Source organism: Polistes dominula, unplaced genomic scaffold, assembly GCF_049000335.1.
Source record: "Polistes dominula isolate Pdom_NZ unplaced genomic scaffold, Pdom_raw_medaka contig_373, whole genome shotgun sequence".
NCBI classification, from domain to species: Eukaryota; Metazoa; Arthropoda; class Insecta; order Hymenoptera; family Vespidae; genus Polistes; species Polistes dominula.
In genome coordinates, this window is record NW_028300899.1 from 2109342 (window position 1) to 2129993 (window position 20652).

The 20652-nt window shown below is 39.1% G+C and overlaps 1 protein-coding gene across 1 annotated transcript in view; it reads left to right on the forward strand.

Moving 5' to 3' along the window:
* Positions 1-20652, forward strand: part of kn (EBF transcription factor knot) — a 129909-nt gene that overhangs the window by 57106 nt on the left and 52151 nt on the right. The window contains 5 exon segments of the mRNA XM_089178169.1: positions 2137-2290; positions 7036-7099; positions 11790-11845; positions 19329-19402; positions 20122-20190. Coding sequence (XP_089034295.1) covers positions 2137-2290; positions 7036-7099; positions 11790-11845; positions 19329-19402; positions 20122-20190 — 417 coding nt within the window.

Here is a 20652-nt window from a genome sequence, read left to right on the forward strand (position 1 = left end):
GAACGATCCATTTAAAAAGTAATCGTTGTCAAAACTCTTAACAGATTTAAAAGGTAATCAATTTTTTTTTTTTTTTTTTTTTAACAATTACGTCCAATGAATTATCTTTATTTTAAGTCAATTTAAACTAATCTTTTTAAATTGGTATAATGAAGAATCTATTCTTTTGAACGTCTCTACCAATGGGAGGAAGAGTTTAAGCGTGTACGATAGGTGATAATGTAACGGTGTGGCAGAGGACGTGGCCACACGTTATATAGGAATTGGTGCATGGCGAACGGGGCAAAATAATCGGACGTCGAGAGTTATGGGGCGCGAACCGGCGGCCGGTTAATCAGCCACCGATAATTATCGACACGGGCAGTACATCACTCCCCTACCCAGCCCTCCTCACAACCCTACCGTCCTACTACGTAACGTTGGTTGCAGCACAGTTCCACCCTTCCGGTACTCCTACCTACCTACCTACCTACCTACCCTCCTCTCCTCTCCCTGTCCCTCCTCTTGTGCCAGCCCTCACGAACCGTTCGCAAAACCCCTTGCAATTTTCCCGCTCCTACCCTCCAAAATCTACCGATCCTCCCGTACCTCTCACCCCCTCTCACTCTCGTTCTCGCACTCTCGCGGCGCCGTGACAAACGCATCGCCGATACCATCATTTATTTCGCAAATGTGCTGCAAAACTGCCGCTATTCATTTTCGGTCCAGTCGATTCAGTTTTCCGCTCGGAGAGTCCGATGCGGTACCGCGCGACCGCCTCTCCCTTCCTCTCACCCTTCCTCCTACCAAACCCCCGTCGATCGGTCTCTCGACGGTTTTATCGTTGAGCGATTTCTCCATGGTGCATTTCCAACATGGATATGCCTATCGTGTTACAGATCGAGGATCTTGTTCCATAGATAAGTAATTTAAGAGTTAAACAACATCTAACGTTTTGTTTTCAACCCTTTGTATTTAAAACCATTTAAAATTCTTTGAATGCTATGAATGCAAATATGCGTCCAACGAAAACTATCTGTATGAAATAAGAACGCTTGTATTGGGTTTTTGTTTGTTTTTACTTTGTTATAGCTTGTTAGTTGCGATTAATCAACATAGTTCATATAAACAAACAAAAAAGTATTCCGTCAACGCGAATTGCTTCTACCTGGAGTATTCGTCCGTCGAAGGGTTAACGAATTTTTATATATTTTTTTTTCTTATTTTTTATTACAATTCGTAATTTAATGTTTACATAAAATGATTGAAAATTGATCGAGATTGTAATTATCTCGAAATAATTTGCTCATTATTGAGACGCGTTAAGAACCTCACGATACGTGAAAACCAAGCAAATGAGCGGACGTGAAAGAATAGAAAAGAGAAAAGAGAGAAGTGAAGAGAAGAGTAGAGAATGAAAGCGCATTAAATTCGAGAACGAGCCGCTTGTTAGCAGAGGTTTAAATATGCAAGTGGTTGACTTAATTGCGAGAGAAGGTGCTACGATCGAGCTTCACTTCGTTCTCGTGAAAAAGAAATCGACCGAGCTCGGTTTTGTTTAGACACCGTTGTTAAACGAGACACGAAAAGACGAAAGGAGGGATCTTTCGTAAGAATTTTATACGTCAGATTTAATCGTCGAAAAAGAAAAGCAAATTTGTTAAACCCTTTCACGAAGATGAATGATACTTTCTTTTTTTCTGTTTTTTTTTTTTTTAATGTTTTAATTTTTTTGAATAATACATATTCAATGTGCTTTTTAAATTTTGTCGATCAAAGGATGCACGATTAATCGATTGTTCGAAAATTGAAATTCTTTGAGTAAAAGTTCCTTTTCCTTTTCTCTTTCCTTTACCTGTGACGAAGGAACCCGAAAAGGGAAATTCTCGTGCCATTACTCAAAGATGGCATTGGAGTCCGGTGGTCTAATCTCGGCACATGAGACCTTAATGGGATTTTAAGGCGTCGTAGCCACCTGCGTCGCAACCTTCAGTCTCGTTTGTCTTTCCTTTACAACGTTTTGGGCCATTTTCTTCTTATTGCACGGAAACAATTCGACGCGACGTTTAATCGTGTTTACACATATTAATACATAGAAATTCATATGTTCCTTGTTAACGATATTACCGATTACATGATTATTTTCATTTGTTACAGGGTATGCGTCGCTAAGGCGCATTTCGAGAAACAACCGCCAAGTAATTTGAGAAAGAGTAATTTCTTTCATTTCGTCATAGCTCTTTTTGATCGGCACGATCAACCAATCGAAATCGAGAGGACATCGTTCATGGGATTCGTCGAGAAAGACCAGGTAAAATTGTATTACACTCGTTAGATGGTTATTAAGCATTACTAAGTAGATATACGAGTCTCTCTCTCTCTCTTTCTCTCTCTCTCTCTTACGATCATAATCAAAACTAATGAACTTGTTCTTTGCCGAGATAACTTTCTCTAGTTTCTCTTTCATAAAGATTGAATTAATATTTCGAAAGAGAAAGAAATAGATTCGTATATCAAACGGACATATATATATATATGTACGTATGCTATAATATAAGATATTATAAAATGAAGAGAGGAAAAAAGAGAAATGAAGAGAAATAAGGAAAGAAAGTAGGAAAGTTCGCGAAGCGAGAAAGTAGAGAATTCGAACGTCGATCGGTGGTGAAGGGGGTGGTTTTCCCGAAGGACAAGAGGAAAAAGGAGACGAGGCCCTTTATGACATCGGGGAATATCGTGCAAGCGTACGCTTATCTCGATAATTGCCGTTTCCATTGGACGGGGGTATAAGGGGAAAGGGTGACGTCAAATATTAAACGGATCCTCTTCTATGTGTATACATATCGATAGTCCGCACGGCGGCGGTGGCGGAAGCACACCTACCAGCTTTTCCAGCAATTAATCGGACAGGCGAAAATCCATTGGCCGTTTGAGAAATGGCTGGTGGAAGAACACGTTTCTCTACGCGTTCCTGGTCACGCGAGAGAGCACCGAACTAACACGACCGACGGAATAATAAAGAGTCCACGACGCCACCACCTTTTACTCTCTCCCCCTTAGTTTTTCTCCCTTCCATTTCCTTCCTTCCTTCGATCAAAGATTAGAAAACGCGTCGCGCGAGACCGATAGGGCTCGGAGGATTATATGCGTTCGTTATTAAGCGTCGTCTTTCTCTCTCTCTTTTTCTCTATTTCTCTCTTTTCCTTCCATATTCTCTTTCTCTATCTCTTTCTCGTTCTCGTGCATTAAATGTCCGCAATCTACAAATTACTTCGAAGCTTCTCGCCTATGTTCGGTATTTTTTTCTTTTTCTTTTTTTTTCTTTAATTTTTTTTTCTCCTTTATCTTTTTCTTTTTCTTTTTCTTTTTCGTTCCCCGATCGTTATAAAATTCGTCACACATTTTATCGCAGGAGTAAAAATCTATCTTCCCGTTTATTTAGTATATTATTCGCTTTCGTATCTTTATCTATTTCGTTTCGATAATAAATATAAAGTCGAACAAAATACTCACGGTAATGGGTTATTTAGTTCGTTGAAAAAGATTGAACTAGTGTAGTGTATTATATATATATATATACTTATGTAGGTTGTGATAGAAGTGATCATCTTAGCTACTTCATTTCTTTGAAATAAATACTTATAGATGTTAGAGAAAACGTATATCTCGTTATTACTAGCCTCGATCACTGAGATTTAATGGTCTCCCCTTGTGAATCGCTTCTTTCTATTATTTCTACGCTGAGACATCCGGTCGACTTGGAGTAAATAAATAATGGCTATTTGATTGAGGACTGGTTTTATTCTCGCGATTTATCTCGCGGTGATCTCGCGTTCCCGAAAGAATGCTCTTTCTCGACTATTACACACTAGACACATACGAACGATTGTCAATAGCGATCGGTCATCGTTACTGACTCCACTTTCCGTTGATCAATTAGTATAGCTGTTTAAGGAAAATTCAATCGTTGGCGGCGTTGATTCCGATTACGTAAAAGAAATCATTACATAGCGGACTATAACCACCGGACAAACGACTTTTCGGATTTGCCAGCGTGTATTTCGTTCGAGCATTTCCTATCTTCGTCTGGTCAAAATGGAGAAGACACGGTCTATATGTGAATTGCTACATACGTGACTATCGAACGATAAAAGAAGCAAGAAAATGATAGAGAAAGAGAGAGAGAGAGATAGATATAGATAGATAGGTATACTATATACCCATACGTATGGATGTCGATACGTTTACCAGAACTCTCGTGTTTTTCTACCTTTTCCAGTTTTTTCTCTTCTCTTGCACGATCGCCACGCCTGTCACGTTTGTGTAAGCTATCGGCGAATGTTGATTCTCGGATATGTTTATCCGTCATTTATCATAGACGCGGTAGGTGGCTCGAAAGAACGGGCATCGTTAACATTTTTACGAATAAACGTCAAGAGCTTGGGATACACGTGTACGTTTAAGATGATATGTCGTAAGCTACCACGAGAAAGATATCAATCTTAGATACATACATATATGCGGTATCTAAAAGGAAATAGAGAGAGAGAGAGAGAGAGACAGACAGACAGACAGAGAAAGATAAAAGAAAGAAAAGAAAAAAAAAATGGACAAATATTCGCATTCGTTCCTGCCATTTGACGTGTTAATCTTTCATGCTCACGGAATGCTTTCATTTCCTACGTCTTCTTTCTACCCAGGATTTTCTAAACGTTTTATTCGACTATAATTTTACCGTGATGAAATTCGAAGAAAATCGAATAAAATCAAAAATCTAAGAAGAGTCGATATAAATTATCGATACGTATATGTAATCTCGATATATGACCTCCGAAAATTTTAACTCAGCCCTCCGGGGTATATCGTCGAGGTTACACTGTCTCTTTTTCTTTTCTTTAAACTCTCCTCTCTCTCTCTCTCTTGTTCTTCGTCTGCTTCTATGCCTCAGGGTAACGAGGTGCACCCCCTAATAAATCTATCCACCATAAATCGTCGACTAATTCGACAGGACGGCGCGTAGAGAGTTAGTCGGTTTCGCTCGGCTATGGAAGATCGTTGATTTAAGAAGATCGAAAATATTTCGTCTCGTCTAACACATATTAGCGATTGTGTTCTGATGTGAAAGATTCAATTGATGAATCTTTCATAAATATTATTCTCGTTAAAGGATATTTTTATTATTATTCTTTTTACATATGTAAGTGTAACAACGTGCGTTACCACACTACTACCAAAGTGTACGTCTCTCTCACACACGTGTATAATTCACGCGACAGGAATGCTCGTATCGCGTGGCCTCCCTATTAATTAGGGTCGTGAACCGTGACCATACATCAACCCCTCGTGGCCCGGTACACCTTGCCCTCCCCCTTCGACCACCCTATCTATCCTCCCCCTCGATGATGATAGAAACATTTGCATATTTTAAAAAAAGAAAAAGAAAAAAAGCCTTGTCGAGTTAAACATTTGTCTCCACTTACGAGAATTATTTTAAAATATCATTAGATTAAATCATGGTTAAATAATGAATGAAATTAATTTATAGATGAACATTGTTATACGTAAAATAATAAATGTTAAAATAATTTAATATGACGATAAACGTATAATTTTTCGTTAGATTTAGCAATGATCTTAGAATAGGTCTAAAAGAACGAACAATTCTGATGAAACTCGTATTTTAACGAACGGATCGTTTCTCGTACGCGTGCCGATTCCCGGAAACGGGCGGCCTAGGTAAATACAGTGGCTCTCGCGTTCAATCCACCTTCGATCCGCTTTTTCTTCGTGTTTAATTAAAAAGTAGTCGTCGAGTTAGAGTAGTAAAGAGAGAGAGAGAGAGAGAGAGATTCGATCGGATAAACCGTGCGTATATACCTGATTAACGTCGCTCGTACAGCTCGGCCAGCGAATTTCGAGATTAATGGTCACGAGACGTTGAGTTGTGACGTGAAACAAGCCTTAATACGTACTCGATCTTTACAAAGCAAAAACAAAAGAAATAAAAAGAGAAAGAAAGAGAGAGAAATAGAGAAAACGAGAAAGGTTGATTTTCATTATTATATGTCGAGTCTTTAATTTGTTAAACAAACTTTGTTTTTCTATTTCTTTTATTATCTTATCTCAAGAATTTAGTTTAAGTAATATCGTTGAAAAGTATCGATCTTTATTTAACGCACTATCAATATTTTCGTCCGTAACTACGGACACAAACGACGATGATGACCGATCGTCATTAATAAAATGAAGCTTCTACTAGAAGCACGATATCAACGTCGAAGGTCGTGGTAATTACGTTAATTCGACGTAAAATCGATCTAAACTCGATTATTCCAGCTCTCAGTGGCGTTTCTGTCCACGAGAAGTCATGGTTGTTTCTCAAAAAGTCATGCTCGTCCGCGTATACAAGAAAAGATAGGTATATATATATATATATATATATATATATATATATATACAGAGAGAGAGAGAGAGAGAGAGAGAGAGAGAAAGATACAGAGTGGGTGGATGATAAAATAATAGTAGTATTAGTAGTAATAGTAGTAGTGGTGGTTGTTGTTGTTGTTGAAAATGCATTACCACGAGCTCTCATGGCATATGGCAGGGTGCACGCATGACTCGTCAACGAAGCAGCACGATAATTATGCATCGCACGCCACGCGATACGTAATGGCACGGCTCTTACCGGCGCATCAAGAAATTAATAATTAGCGTGAGGTAGTAGACGGGCACAGCCATCGTCACGGCGTTCCTCGTTCTAGTATCGTTACGTCACAATGCACTTAATTAAAAAAAAAAAGAGGCAGGAGTTAGAAGGGCTCTTTGAATCGAAGGATACACCCTTTTACCATCTTATCTATTTTCAATTCCTTCTATTTCTTTTCAAATCTTAATCTCTCTCTCTCTCTCTCTCTCTCTCTCTCTCACCTATGCATATATAATGTAATCACATTATCGAATATATATTTTGACCACGAAATGTTAATTTACATAGTTAGTTAGTTAATTATTTATTTATTTATTTATTTATTGAAACTCATGTTATTTCTGTTACAGGAATCTGAGGGCCAAAAGACGAACAATGGGATACAATACAGTCTACATCTGCTCTATTCGAACGGTTAGTTCCTTTCTTTTTAATCTTATGGTTAAATCTCTTATCTGACATTTTAAATTGAATTCTAATAATATAATCTAACTAAATCAACCATCAATCTGTAAATAATAAAATATTGATAAAATCTAAGTAACGATATGATCGATCGTTTACGATGGGATAAAAAATTAAGCTATCTCGAAACGTCTCAAAACGTCTCAAAACGTCTCGAATCGATCCGTAAACTGTCAGCAATGTTATTGCTGAAGTGATGAAAAGGAAGAGGGAGTGTTAAAGGAAGTAGGGGTAAATATTAACAGTAGTGTCGGAGTAAAGGAGAAAATGAGGTTGAGGAAGAGAGTGGGTGGGTTTGGTTCGGGTTCGAAACGAGTACGTAATAGCCCCATTCGAAGCGACGATGACGGGCCATCAACATTCCACGCGGACACCCGGTCTCTTAGGGCCGCTAAAAAGCACAGGAACTTTGGTGGCTGCGGTCCGCAACAGAGACATATTTTACGTCACTGCCTCGGCCACCAGGGCAAAAAGGTTTCAGCTTCCGTTCTGAAGAAGTTGGATGCGTGTGTACACCGAAGTGGCTTTGAGCGCACGAAGATCATAGGACCGAAAATGGGAGGGAGGGAAGAGAGAGAGAAAGAGAGAAGATAGGTTGAAGGGAGAGAGCTAACAGAACGGTGAAAAGAAAGAAACAGAACGGATTGAAGAAGTGAGGAGAATGATTTGGAGGTGGTCCTGTTGAAGTAAGTATCTGGACAAACAGTAAGACTGGGGATAGTAGCAGACCCTTAAAAACGAGCTCGCATTATGAACATATTAAAAAGGGGTCTGTAAGGCGCTATCCACGGGACTCCGTCCAGAGAGAGTTTTTCATCCCATATACGCCATCACCGATCTACTCCAACAGACTCCAACAGTAGATATCCGTTGGCCAACTTCACCGAAGCTCACTTTATCCTTCTTCCTTTAGTTTCGTTTCTTTCTGGTTTCTTATTCTTCTTCTTCTTCCTCTCTTTCTCTTTCTTTCCCTCTTTCTTTTCTTCTTACTCATCGAATGTCCTTTCTTTTCTCATCGTCCGTCTTATCCTTCCCTCCATACCACGATTCCTTCTTGTCTCTCTCGACTTCGGGATCCGATCAATCAATGCGAGATTTTTGCGTTGGCAGGCCTGACTGAGGGGCCGCCCTGCCATCTATGGGCACTAAAACGTGTTGCCAACATCGCGAACAAGAAACAACTAACTGTTGCAAAGTAAGGAATATCAACGCTTGCCCCTTAAAGATCTCGCGGTTCATCTTCCTCCACCTCCTCCTCCTCCTCCTCCACCTTCTTTCTTTTCCCTTTTTGTTTTTTTTCCTTTCTTTTTTGTTAAGTACAACGGTCTTTCCGTGAGATTTTGAGAAAGATCAAGAACAAAGTCGGCAATCAAAGATTCCCCGCTGTTGAACTGGATTGACAACTTTCCTATAGTTTTGAAAATTAATTGGAATTATACAAAAGAAATTGTAAGATTAGAAAATGTTAAATCTTAAGACAGACAAAAATGACGAATGATCCCTTTTCAGAATTCATTCTTATTGATACGAATTTATATATGTGATTTATAGTATTCTCATCTATACAAAAATACACATACACATATATAAACACAGATGAGAAAGAGAAATACATCGGACTCGTTTGTGATCCAACGTGCTGGTTTATAAAAGTTTCATGCACGAAATGCTTTCGACGTGCTTGGTTGGTTGCTTGCTTGCCTGCTTCCTCTCTTGGATGAAGATAGGAAGAAAGAGGGAGGAAGAGGAAGAGGACAAATTGACTCGCGTCTTCGCGGCTGCCGACGATGAACGTTCGTCAGAAGTCAACAGGCACCAGGATGAGGTGTCTGCGTGTCATCACCGATTTCTCTCTGTCTCTCTTTGACTCTTCTCATCCGACCAATAAATCTATAATTAAATATTAAATAAGGAGCGCAAGCTGCCGTCACTCGTTGACGACAGATCCGCTCCATATCGGGCCCTTGCCCTTTTTGTCATCTCGATTCCCTTCTTCTTTCCACTTCTCCTTCTCCTCCTCCTCCTCCTCCTCCTCATGCACCGTTCTTCTCGGTTCTGTTCGATCTAAGAGCAAGAGAAAGAAAGAGAAAGAAATAAAAACAAAAAGAGAAAAACAAGGATAGCTTTCGTCGGCGAGACACGGAGGAACGATCGGAACGAGATATCCACAGAAACCATGTGTGTGAGAGAGAGAGAGAGGAGAGGCAAGAGAAGAGAAGGTTGCCTGTTTCGCGTTCTCTTCTGTGAACGTACCGAGGAATATGAACTCAAGTAATAAGACAACGAAGGACTATTAAGGATATAGGATCGATCGAGAAGATATAGAGAATCGCATGTTACGACTTTGACGAGAAGGATAGAAAGAGAGATAGAAATAGTTCACAAGCGTGTGTGTGTTTTTTTCCCTTCTTCATTCCCATTTTTTCATCCTTCGAACTTAGTCGCCTAGTTATGCTAATGCATCCTGACGAAGACTTATCTGCCTCTGAGACAGCACAGCGGGATACGACACTCGATTCCTCTTCTTATTCAACTTCTTCGTCATGCTACTTCATTTGCTGTGTAAAAGTGGTAACGCTCAGGTACACACGATTGCGATTTGTACCTTGGTATGCCGAGAATCCTGAACTTAAACTATCCGAGATAACTCGTTAATTCTATTATATTCGATTATAGAACGATTTTGCATTCGTGGAATTACGAATTATTTCTGTTCAACCAAATAAGATTTAATCTGCGTTTTATTCGAAGATCGATCCATTGATATTTTAGAAATGAAATTGAAAATGAAATTATAATTGAATGAGTTTGTGAAACGTTTCCACAATTGATTTTGGAAAATAATATAATAGAATTCGTCTTTAAGAAATTTTAATAAAATATCATGTGCATCATGAAGGATAACAACTGCAAAGGATCGATCGCTTTAGTTTCCTTTCGGCATTGGTAAATCCTGAGACGAAGCATACGTTGGTATCTATGCTCGTAAACCGGAGCACACAGCTAGTAAGGTAACTTCCGGTAAAGCCGCGACGCTTTCTCGAGGTAATTTGTGAGCTAGTTTCGAACGGAGTATCGTAATCCGTAGTAACGTTATGCGGCGCGGACTCTCTAGTCCGTATCTCCCGGCGGGTCCTAGGAGTCTTATGTTGGGATTACTTGGCTTACCGGACACGCGAGGCCGGAAGCCACGCAGGGTGTCTGTCCGAAATACTCTCTGGGATTATTCCCCTTGTTAGAGAAGGAGAAGGTAAGATAAAGTGAGAAAGCGAGAGAGAAAATATAACGAAGGAAACGTTCCTCGAAGTTAAAAGAAAAGAATTCAATTGGAGATATGGTGTTTTTAACGATTACGAAGTTCTGCGATAAAATCGAAAAGGAAAATAAAAAATACATCAAGTCGAAAAGAAGAAAAGTATAAGATCGGTACACAGTCGAAAATATGTCTCTCATAGGTTAGAAATGGACAAACATCGTTAATCGTTAGAATCGTGCGGGAATCCCGCTAGCCTCGGCATCGTTTTGCCGTTTCAGGTACATCTTGATGGCATCGATACATCTAGTCAAACATGATACTCCTCTAACCGTTGTCATCTTCGAACGTTGCACAATCACGAATAGATCATCGTATCGATAATTATTATATGGGAATGATTCTAGATATTGGATAAAAAAAAAAAAAAAGGAATAAAAATAAAGATGACTAAAAGTAAAAAAGAAAAAAAAAGGAGGAAAGGAAAGAAAGATATCGTGTTTACTTAATTAATTCAGAGAAGAGAATTTCATGGTATATTTTAACGATTTGACAAGAATTTAACATCAGGATTCAAGTTGGAAGACAAGAAGAGAGAGTCTTTGGTAAGCGGTCTCTCGTTAGAGGGAAGACAACAAAATTCTGAGAAGCTTGACCGCAAAGGGAAACCCAACTAAAACGAATTAACGCTTTACACGTGCACGAATTTTTCCTTCCTTTAGCCAACAGCCGCATGCATGGCGAGTCTCAGTCGAGTGTCTACTTCTCTTCTTCGTCTTTTCAACGTTCTCGTTGAAGTTTGTTACTTTCGAAGGCTCGAAGTTGCGCGGGCAGGGTCGCTTGCAAAAAAGTACAGGGAGATTGTGCATACTGCGCGTGGTCCCATGGGGCGGCAACCGAGTCCTCCTTCGTTCCCTTGTTGTCGTTGTCCTCCTTCCTCCTCCTCCTCCTCCTCCTCCTCTTTTACCTCCACTTCTCATCTTTGTCTTCGTCGTTGTCGTCGTCGGCCTTAAATGCTCCTTAATATGCACTTTTTTCCCGGCACGCGCGGAAGGGCCCTTTCGGCGGCGCCAAACTTGTCAGAATTTGAACACGTTTCCGTATTCGTCGCATTCGCCGCGTCGTATTCAACGCAAATTCCTGCACGCGGCCGATCTTAAGGTAATGGGGCCTTTCTTGTCCGTTCTCCAACTACGAAAAAAGCTTCCCTTGCAAACCCGCGCTGGAATAAGCAATCGAGATACGCGAGCCTTTCGTTATTCATATGCCTGGCCCGAACGGTCTTAAGATTCTTTTGTATCTTTTAAAATAGAACTTATATATATGTGTGTGTATATATATATGTATAATAAGTATCTATATCTTTTGTTAATTTTATCATTTCAGGAGTGAGGCAGGTGCAAAACATCTTCGTCAGGCTTATAGATTCTGCAACAAAACAGGTGAGCTGAAAATTATGGGATTTTTTATTATTTTTAGAGATTCAGTTCTATTAAAAAAAAATATAATTCTTTTGAACAATTTTAATCTAAGCTATTCGTAATGCTTTCTTAGGTTAGACTTTTATTAAAATCTAAATCAATGTTTTTATGAAAAATAAGAAGTTATAAGATAATATGTCAATACACAAGTAATAGGTTAGGACAAAGTATGCCTTAATGTATAAACAACATCGTCACGTCTTTATCAGTATCGAACGTTCGGTCTTTGCAACAAGTCTCGGAAAGAGTAAGAAAGAAGAAAGTGTGGTAGGAAAAAAGAAAAAAGAAAAAGAGAGAGATTAGGTAAAGAAGAGTAGGATGGTGGTACAGTTTGCTCGAGAAGGTTTCGAAGAAGCTCGTCGCGTTTCGTTAGGCAAACGCGCCGGCGTGCGGTACTCGAAGGGCGAGAAAACTTTCGGTTAGAAATCGTCGGGTGCCGTTATCATCTCGACTACAAGCACTTAATTTTCCGGGGGTTGGCTTTGCCACCCTCCAAGAAAGGAGGTACCCAGGCAGCAGCCAACAGCCACTGTCCCATCCCGTTATCTGCGCCACGTGGCCAAACCCTGCGCGCACGAGCCACGAACCACGTGTTGTGAGTGAGAGAAAGAAAGAGAAGGAAAGAGAGAGAGAGAGAGAGAGAGAGAGAGAATCTACTTTACTCTACTCAACTATACACAGGGCCGTACCTAGATCCCTACATCGGAGATAACATCATAGCCATCACGAGCGAACGCAAATACGCGTACGGATTTTCTATCGGAAGCGAGAAGGGTTCCTTTATGTTATTTTTCTTTCTCTTTCGACCCTAAACCATCGCCTACCTAGATTACAATTTGATACTTTGTGTATGTATCTTCTCAACGTTGTTTTCTAATACGATGTATAACACAACGAATGAATTGCTGCTGTTCATTTTAGTTTCTAAAATGCATTCTATTATTTTATCTTTTTTTTTTTTTACATTTTAGTGAGGTAAGAAGAGAGAAAAAGAAAAATAGAGAGAAAGAAAAGATTTAGAAACCAACGAATGATATTATTTCGTGCAGTGTGATACTACCTAAGTACCCATAGACGAGAGTTCAACGTTTTAGTAGATTAAATCATTTCGGGGTCGGTCGGTTACGAAGGTAAGGAGAATAAGAAGGAGACGGCAGGACGAAAGAGAAGTAGAAGGAAGAAAAGAAGGTTGGGGGGAGAAGAAGAAGAAGGAGGAGGAGGAGGAGAAGGAAGGGTCGGGGAAACAGAGTCGATGTTAGTTTTAGCTGATTAAATTACTAAGCCACGGTGGCCTTGCGCCGGCAGAGACCGAGTCCTCGATTCGCGATCCATTCCTTTTATTAATCGGATCCGAGCGGTCCCGGACTTGGTATCGGTCGTATAGAACGAGAATACGGAAGAAAGGGTATAAGAGAAAGATAGAAAAAAAAAACAGAAAGAATAAAATATAAAGATAGTTAAATACATATCGACATGGTCGATTCGTTTTTCGAAGAACGGACACATCCCGCTAATTATTAAATAGATTTACTTTAACCCTTAACAAAAAAGAAAAGTAATTTAAATAATAATGTAGATAAATTATTCGTCCGGTTTCTTTCGGTTCTTCGTGCAATAGAATTATCGATATTTTGAGAAAGTATGGAGGAAGGGAGGAAAAGATAAAACAAAAAGAAAGAAAGAAAGAAAGAAAGAAGGAAAGTTATTGGAAGAAAAAAACGGGTCTTGTCCTGATAAGGAAAAGGAGGCTGGAAAGAGGAGAATGAAGAGAAGGAAGAAATAGATAGAGAAAAGTGTGCTCGTCGGTGGAAAGAAATGTAGAAAGAAAAAAGAAAAAAAAGAAAAAAAAAAGGGTATATATGTATATAGGATCGAAAACGAGTAAAAGGTGCAATTTATACATCAAAGCTCCGATTGAACGCGTCTCTCCGGTCTCTGCGTCAAAGCAAGATGAAGAAGACGTGTATGCGCGAAAATCGATACGTAAACGTGTAGGTGAAAAGAAGAGAGTAGGTAGTGTATACTTATAGCATTCGTCGAGGGTCGGCCCATGGCGCAACAACTCGCGCGAAGTGTTTGGCAAATCCAGATCAACGTATATTTTTATTATTCCTCGTTCTACTACTACTCTCGCGGATCTACTACTACTCTCTTTTCTTCTTTTTTGTTTTTTTTTTGTTTTATTCTTTCCTTTCTTTTGTTTTTTTCCTCGTTTTTATCAAGCTTTACAATAGAATCGACAAGCTCCTCTTGACGTTATATCGGATTAAAAAACAACGTTGAGATGAGGTAGACATTTCTAGTGATTCCCATGAACGATGATGATGATGATCATCATCATCATCGTCATTATGTTTAGAGAATATTTGCTGAACGGTACTCGTATAGGAGAAAACGCAGGAAATAGAAACCGTACTTCAATGATCACGTGACACACACACACAAACGTTAAATTATTATTTATTCATATTCGAGATTTTTGTTCTTCCTTTTTTTTTTTTTTTTGAAAAGGAAAAAAAAAGAAAAGAAAAAAAAGTAGACGTTCTCTCGTTCGACTTGGGAAAATTTGCGTTTCACAAATCACGTTTAGAAGGAACGAACAAGAGAGAGAGAGAGGGAGAGAGGAGAGAAAGAAGGAATTTCTTCTGCTTCAAGAAATCAAGTTTGCTCGGTTATAAATCCGCAATAATTGACTCTCCTTAAAGTTTCGGTTTCTCAACTTGAGAATATTATATAGTTGATTTTATTAGAGAAAACTACCATTTTCATGATTTTTACCATCCCCCTTCATTCTCGTTGAAATTTCGTGGAAAAATACGAGCCGCGTTCTCTTGGCGAAAGACGAGCTTCGTGTCGGCCAAATAGCGCGCTAACAACGTACGTTTTTAAGCATTCGTGAACGCACTTCCGGGCACTCGAGGGTGAGAGTGAGCGAGAGAGAGAGAGAGAGAGAGAAAGAGAGGAAAAAAGGAAGAGAGAAAAAAGGGAAAAAAGAAAAAGAGTAGGAGAACGAACGAAGCGAATGCGCTTTTTTCGCGGGATTAAAAATGCTAAATGGTAATTAGTTCCGGAGATAAAAAAGCATTTACAGGACGCGGCTACGGTGGAAGCAGAGAACCGTACGCGTAGCCGTTACTTTAAATGAATGAACAACAGGAAATTGTAGCTAACCCCTTTAAGCTCTAACTTCCAGTACAGTTGCTACACGAACGAGTGCATCACTTTTCTCTTTCTCTCTCTCTCTCTTTTTCTCCCTCTCTCTCTCTCTCTCTCTTATTCTTCTTCAATATTTTGTTTTATTCTTTTTCTTTCTTTTTCTCTACTTAATACAACAACGGTACGCGGAGATTGGCAAAAATCGATTTCGATGATTCCCAGAAAAATCCAATAAGGCGAGTAGTCTTATTTCGAAAGAAAGAAAAAGAGAGACAGGAGGAAGGAAGGAAGGAAGAAAGGAAAGAAGGAAGAAAAAGAACAGAACGTGAAGCTAGGATTGGTAAATTTTCTATGAGATCAATGCCCGTAGACGTAGATTTGGAGTATCGATAAATCGAGTACCATACGATATCGAATCGCGTTGAAGAATAGTAGCCATAAACTAATACTGAAATATGAGTATTTAAGCGTAGATTAAAGAAATAATAAGTTCGAGATAAGTTAATCCCAGTTAGATAAGGAAAGAAAGAAGAGAGGAATTGTGAAGAGTAAAGAGGAGAGACTCCCGTCCATCGTGTACCAACGAAGAAGGGTGGAGAGAAAGACGAGGGTGCGAGGGTAATATTGTATGCATGTTGTTCGTTGCCGTGTATAGGGGGGGACTCGGGGCCAAGGGGGTCGCGTTCGTACGCTTAGTCGATAGAGAAAGGGATTCCCAGGGGACTTTTGGAATCGATTCGGGATGGAAATCATTACGGCAGATTTGAATGACTATCTTCGAATTTATCTGCACGCTTCCACGTTGCTCTTCTTCTTACTACTATCTCTCCCTCTCTCTTTTTCTTGTTCTTTTTCTCTTCCTCCTCTTCGCCATCTCGTACTCGTCGTTTCGCATTCGAGAACTCTGTCAAAACGACATTTACGATTTTATTGCTACAGTGTCGGTTTCTTTCCTTCTTTCCTTCGTAAGACGTTATTTCGCTTAAAGTTACCTCACAAGAAGTAAATACATATATATATATATATATATATATTCTTTATATTTATCTAACAACGCCATCGTGTAAGTTATTATCTTTCATCATCTCTCATGTTTGTTCAATTTACACGGCATTTCTAATTGACAATTATGAACTTTTGAATTTTATTTGTTGGATAATAATTATTAGTTATGGACTCGTTTAGTTTGATATTTAAATTGACCTTTTGAAGAATTCGTCTAGCAAGAACACGTTCAGTTTGTAATAACTTGAGAACATTGACCTTTACCAGCAAATCACCCATAACTAGATACATATATATAATATATATATATATATAATATATATCTATATATTCTATAGCGAAGACATCCAATTTGAGCTCTGGCTTCGTAGCAAGATAGGATAACGATAATTACACCGTACAATGCACGAACTTAGATGCACCCGTTTGCCAATAATCAGCTAGCTAGCTAGCTAGCTAGCTAGTAATCTAAGCTAGCTAGCTTAGATTCGTGAGAATAAGTTAAACGTTAAGGAAAGTTGCTGGATAAGTCAAATGTAAAAGTGCTTGAGACTTTGCTCTCGGGCACGATCGCTATTAGTCCTTAGCAAGTAATTCCCACGGGAATTGAATGGAAAGAGGGAGAGGACCCAGTCAGCAATGGGACCAGCAAAGTCTCGTAGGAAGAAAGGCCCCCGTGGGACTGACGCTGACTGGTCGCACCCCCAGGACGCGTCCTCGACTATGTTGTAGACGATGAGGACGAATACGAGGACAACTATGTTGCCTACGACGACCTCTTATTCCCTCCTCTTTCGCCTACTTTACCCCTCGAGACTTTCGCAGACATAACCGCTGTGCTACGATATTCTACACGAAAGAGAGGGAAAGAGAAATAGAGAAAGAAAAGAGGGAAAGAGAGAGAGAGAGAGATAGCAAGTTTTCCTTCCTTCCTTCCTTCCGGGACCAACAAGTATAACCAACACCGAGGAACACACTCTTGCGGGACCCATCTTTCGACACTTATAGCTTTACTCTTTTCATACAAATAAAAAGAAAAAGTCAATAATTCTAAACGTTTCAATACATTGCTACCTGGAAAGGGATAAACGATTTTTTTGATGAAGCAGTTAGTTACTTGGTAAGGTAATTTGAACGGTTTCGTGACTTTGCAATGATCGATCTTTTGATAAATATCTCTATAGTATATATGTATAATCGGAAGATAAAATAAATAAGGAATTCGTGAGAGAAAGAGAGAGAGAGAGAGAGTGAGAGTGAGAGTAAGAGGGAAAGAAAGAAATAGAGATAACTAGTAAGCGGTAAAAGTAATTGCTCGAAATTGTTGGCAAGTACGAGCAAGGAGGGACAGAGTATACTAAATAAAACAGTTATAGCAGCTCGGTAATAGGTGTTAAGCAAATAATATCGCATGTCACCTGCGTGCGTTCGCGAGCACAAGCTTGCACGACCTGGCATAACGAATAATAACGTTACGTGTTTAACCGGCGATTATTCGACGCGTTATTGCACTAACTCTCCTACGTATATGCGTACGAATAAAGAGATAGAAATAGAGAAAGAAATAGAAAGTGTTTTGTGTAAAAAAAAAAAAACTAGATGATCATCGCGAACCACGTAATTTGCCTTCAATTTCTTAGAGAAAATTGAGATAAAAAAGAAATTAAAGAAAAATGATAAAAGAAGAAGAAGAAGAAACGTTTAATCGTACAAACTTATACTCTAAGTAATTTGAAATCGAGATAGACGACGCGAGATTAAATTCCGCGCGACTGAAAAGATTTCGCGATTTTTTATTTCAATCGTCATTAAATTAGAAAAAAAAAGAACTATATATTGTATAATATAAATTTAATAATATTTTTTAAAGACATTTTTGCTTATTGCGATATATAAATTATTTGATTTTTAAAATACAATTATTTAAGGTTTTTTTTACTAAATGTGATAACTTTTTATTCGTAAAAATAAATAAATATATATATATATATATAAATTTCAATGACGTATTTTCGCGTCATCCAATTCCTACTGAGAAAAACGTATTACGCATACATATATACGTATATATATATATATAGGTAATCCAATGTGAATGGGTTAAAAAAAAGGGAAAGAAAAAAGTAAAATACAAATTATTCGAACGCATTAGGTATCGTAAAAGAAGATACTACGAAAAAAAGCGAACTCGGCGAATCATCGATATAGACCTGCAAGCGCGACTCTTATCTCCTAACAGGGGTTAATACGTATAAGGCGAACACTTATGTTAATTATTCGAAGTACAAATAAGTTCGCATGTCGTTCGACTATTAAGACTTGTTACGGGCAACCGACACGTGAAACTCTCTCGCGTCTACTCACGATAGGATATTTTCATTCTTCCTTCTTTCCATCTTCGTATATACCCCTCTTCTTAACTTCACCCTTCCTCCCTTCTCTTTCTCTTTCTCTCTCTCTCTCTCTCTCTTTCTCTCTCTTTCTTTCTCTATCCTACTCTTACTCTTTCGTATTTACTCTTACTCCTCTATTTTCCGTTGGTTCTGGCCTTCCCTACTTTTGGCAAAGTGGCATCACCCTCTCCGATTTGGTTAACGCCGTATACCATCAAAAGCAACGTAGTTTGCGTTGCAATTCGGTTATTTTGTTCGTATAAATATTTGATAATGTTTTCAAAGTCTCACCTAGTTGTGCGCGCGTGAACCGTGGATAAGCGTGTTCGACTTGTTTATTAAGTACCCTTCTATTTTAATTTACTTATTTGATACTTCGATTATTATTTTTTATTTGATTTAAAGATACTCCATGACTTGAATCATTGTTTTGATTATACTTTTTTCTCTTAAAACGAAAAAAAAAACAAAAAAAAAAAAGAAAATCAAGAAGGTCAGAGAGTACAGGAAAAAAAGGGAGGGTGCGGAGAATTTGAATCCGTTATTCAACGTTTTCGGATCTCTCTTTTTCAACGAGATCAAAGGAGGGCTATCTGTTCGCGCTATATTATTCTACGGCTAATCCGTGCTAGTCTCCCTCCTTCGTGAGTGCATGAATACAGGCAACAACGTGTTCTCATTAAATAAAAATCAATCAGAAGGTCGTGAAGGAGGCTTAACGGATTTGCTTGCGCCGCCCACAGCTTAGTCGTCCTACGGGATGCGTTTGTTGGTAGTCGTCCCTTTTTTGGGCCGAGTAACATCAACGCTCGTCGAGTATCTTCAATGGATACTTGAGTTTTACCAAAATCTGACATATACACTAACAAACTATTGTATTTGTTTTACAGGCTATCATGTACGAAGGACAAGATAAGAATCCTGAAATGTGCAGAGTCTTGTTGACGCACGAGGTAATGTGCAGGTGAGTGTGTGTCGCCATTGAAGATACTTTTTTTCTATCTTTTTGATACTTTATTATTTTGCTTACGAACGAAAATAGAATTTATTCTTTTTTTCTCCCTCCGAGCGAGTTGAATCGATTATGCAAAAGGAGAGAGAGATAGAAAAAAAAGAGAGAAAGAGAGAAATACTCGGTCGACCTTCGAAAGAGCAACTTTTTTACGATAGGGAGGCTATCTTGCCGAGAAAAGTCGTACACTCTCTCGCGTTACCTGCTTTACAAGGTCACACATATACTTAGGTATTCACGCGGATCCGAGTCTATTCGCTGTCTTTCTTTCTCTCTTACTCTCATTCTCTCTCTCTCTCTCTCTCTCCCTCTCTCTCTCTACAGGCACCCTTCTTGCGGCGACGAGCCATAAACGTAACGAGGCATACGGGGTTGCAGTCGTTCTTTGAGGGGGTGGTGGTGGCTGACTCATTGACCCATGGGATTTTGGCCGCACCATCTCCCTATCCCTCTCTTTTTCTCCACCCTCCTTTCCTCTCATCCAAACCAAGTTTTCAAGAGGGTGCGAGGTAGTTTTTAGGCAATCTCAAAAACTTCTCACAACACAGAAACCTATTTGTCCTTTCGATGTTCCTCTTGAACAATCGTCTAAAGATCAAGAACAAATCCATCCATCTTACAAATCAACTATAAATAAACTTTAACAACGTTATATTTGTTTTATTTTTCAGTCGGTGTTGCGACAAAAAGAGTTGCGGTAATAGAAACGAAACACCGAGCGATCCAGTGATCATCGATCGGTGAGTTAATTGACTTTTATTTTTGTTAGATATAAATAATACATAAGTATCATCTCTCTTAGATTAGTTCATTTGGACAAAAGACAAAGTTTCAGGGAACTTACTATTATCATCGAGATTTCTCTTATCCGTCGACTTGTCAAACAAGAAAAGAGACGAGCTAGTCGCGATAACGCACTCCTAGCTATTCCAAGATATTTAGGCTCACAAAATACGTTTCGTACGAGGTGTTGCGAGTACTCGGAGGATGGAAGAAGAGTAGTCGAATACTCTGGGTGTGCTTGTATCATCGGTCGTCTCCTTCCATTGCCTTGTGCCTTGCTGCCCGTTTTCAAGATCTCTCTCTCTCTCTCTCTCTTTCTCTCTCTCTCTTTCTCTCTCTCTTTCCTTCTCTATATCTCTATCTTTCTCTGGAAGCTCTTCCTCTGGTAGCTTGGCTAACATGAGAGTGGTAGTAGGGTG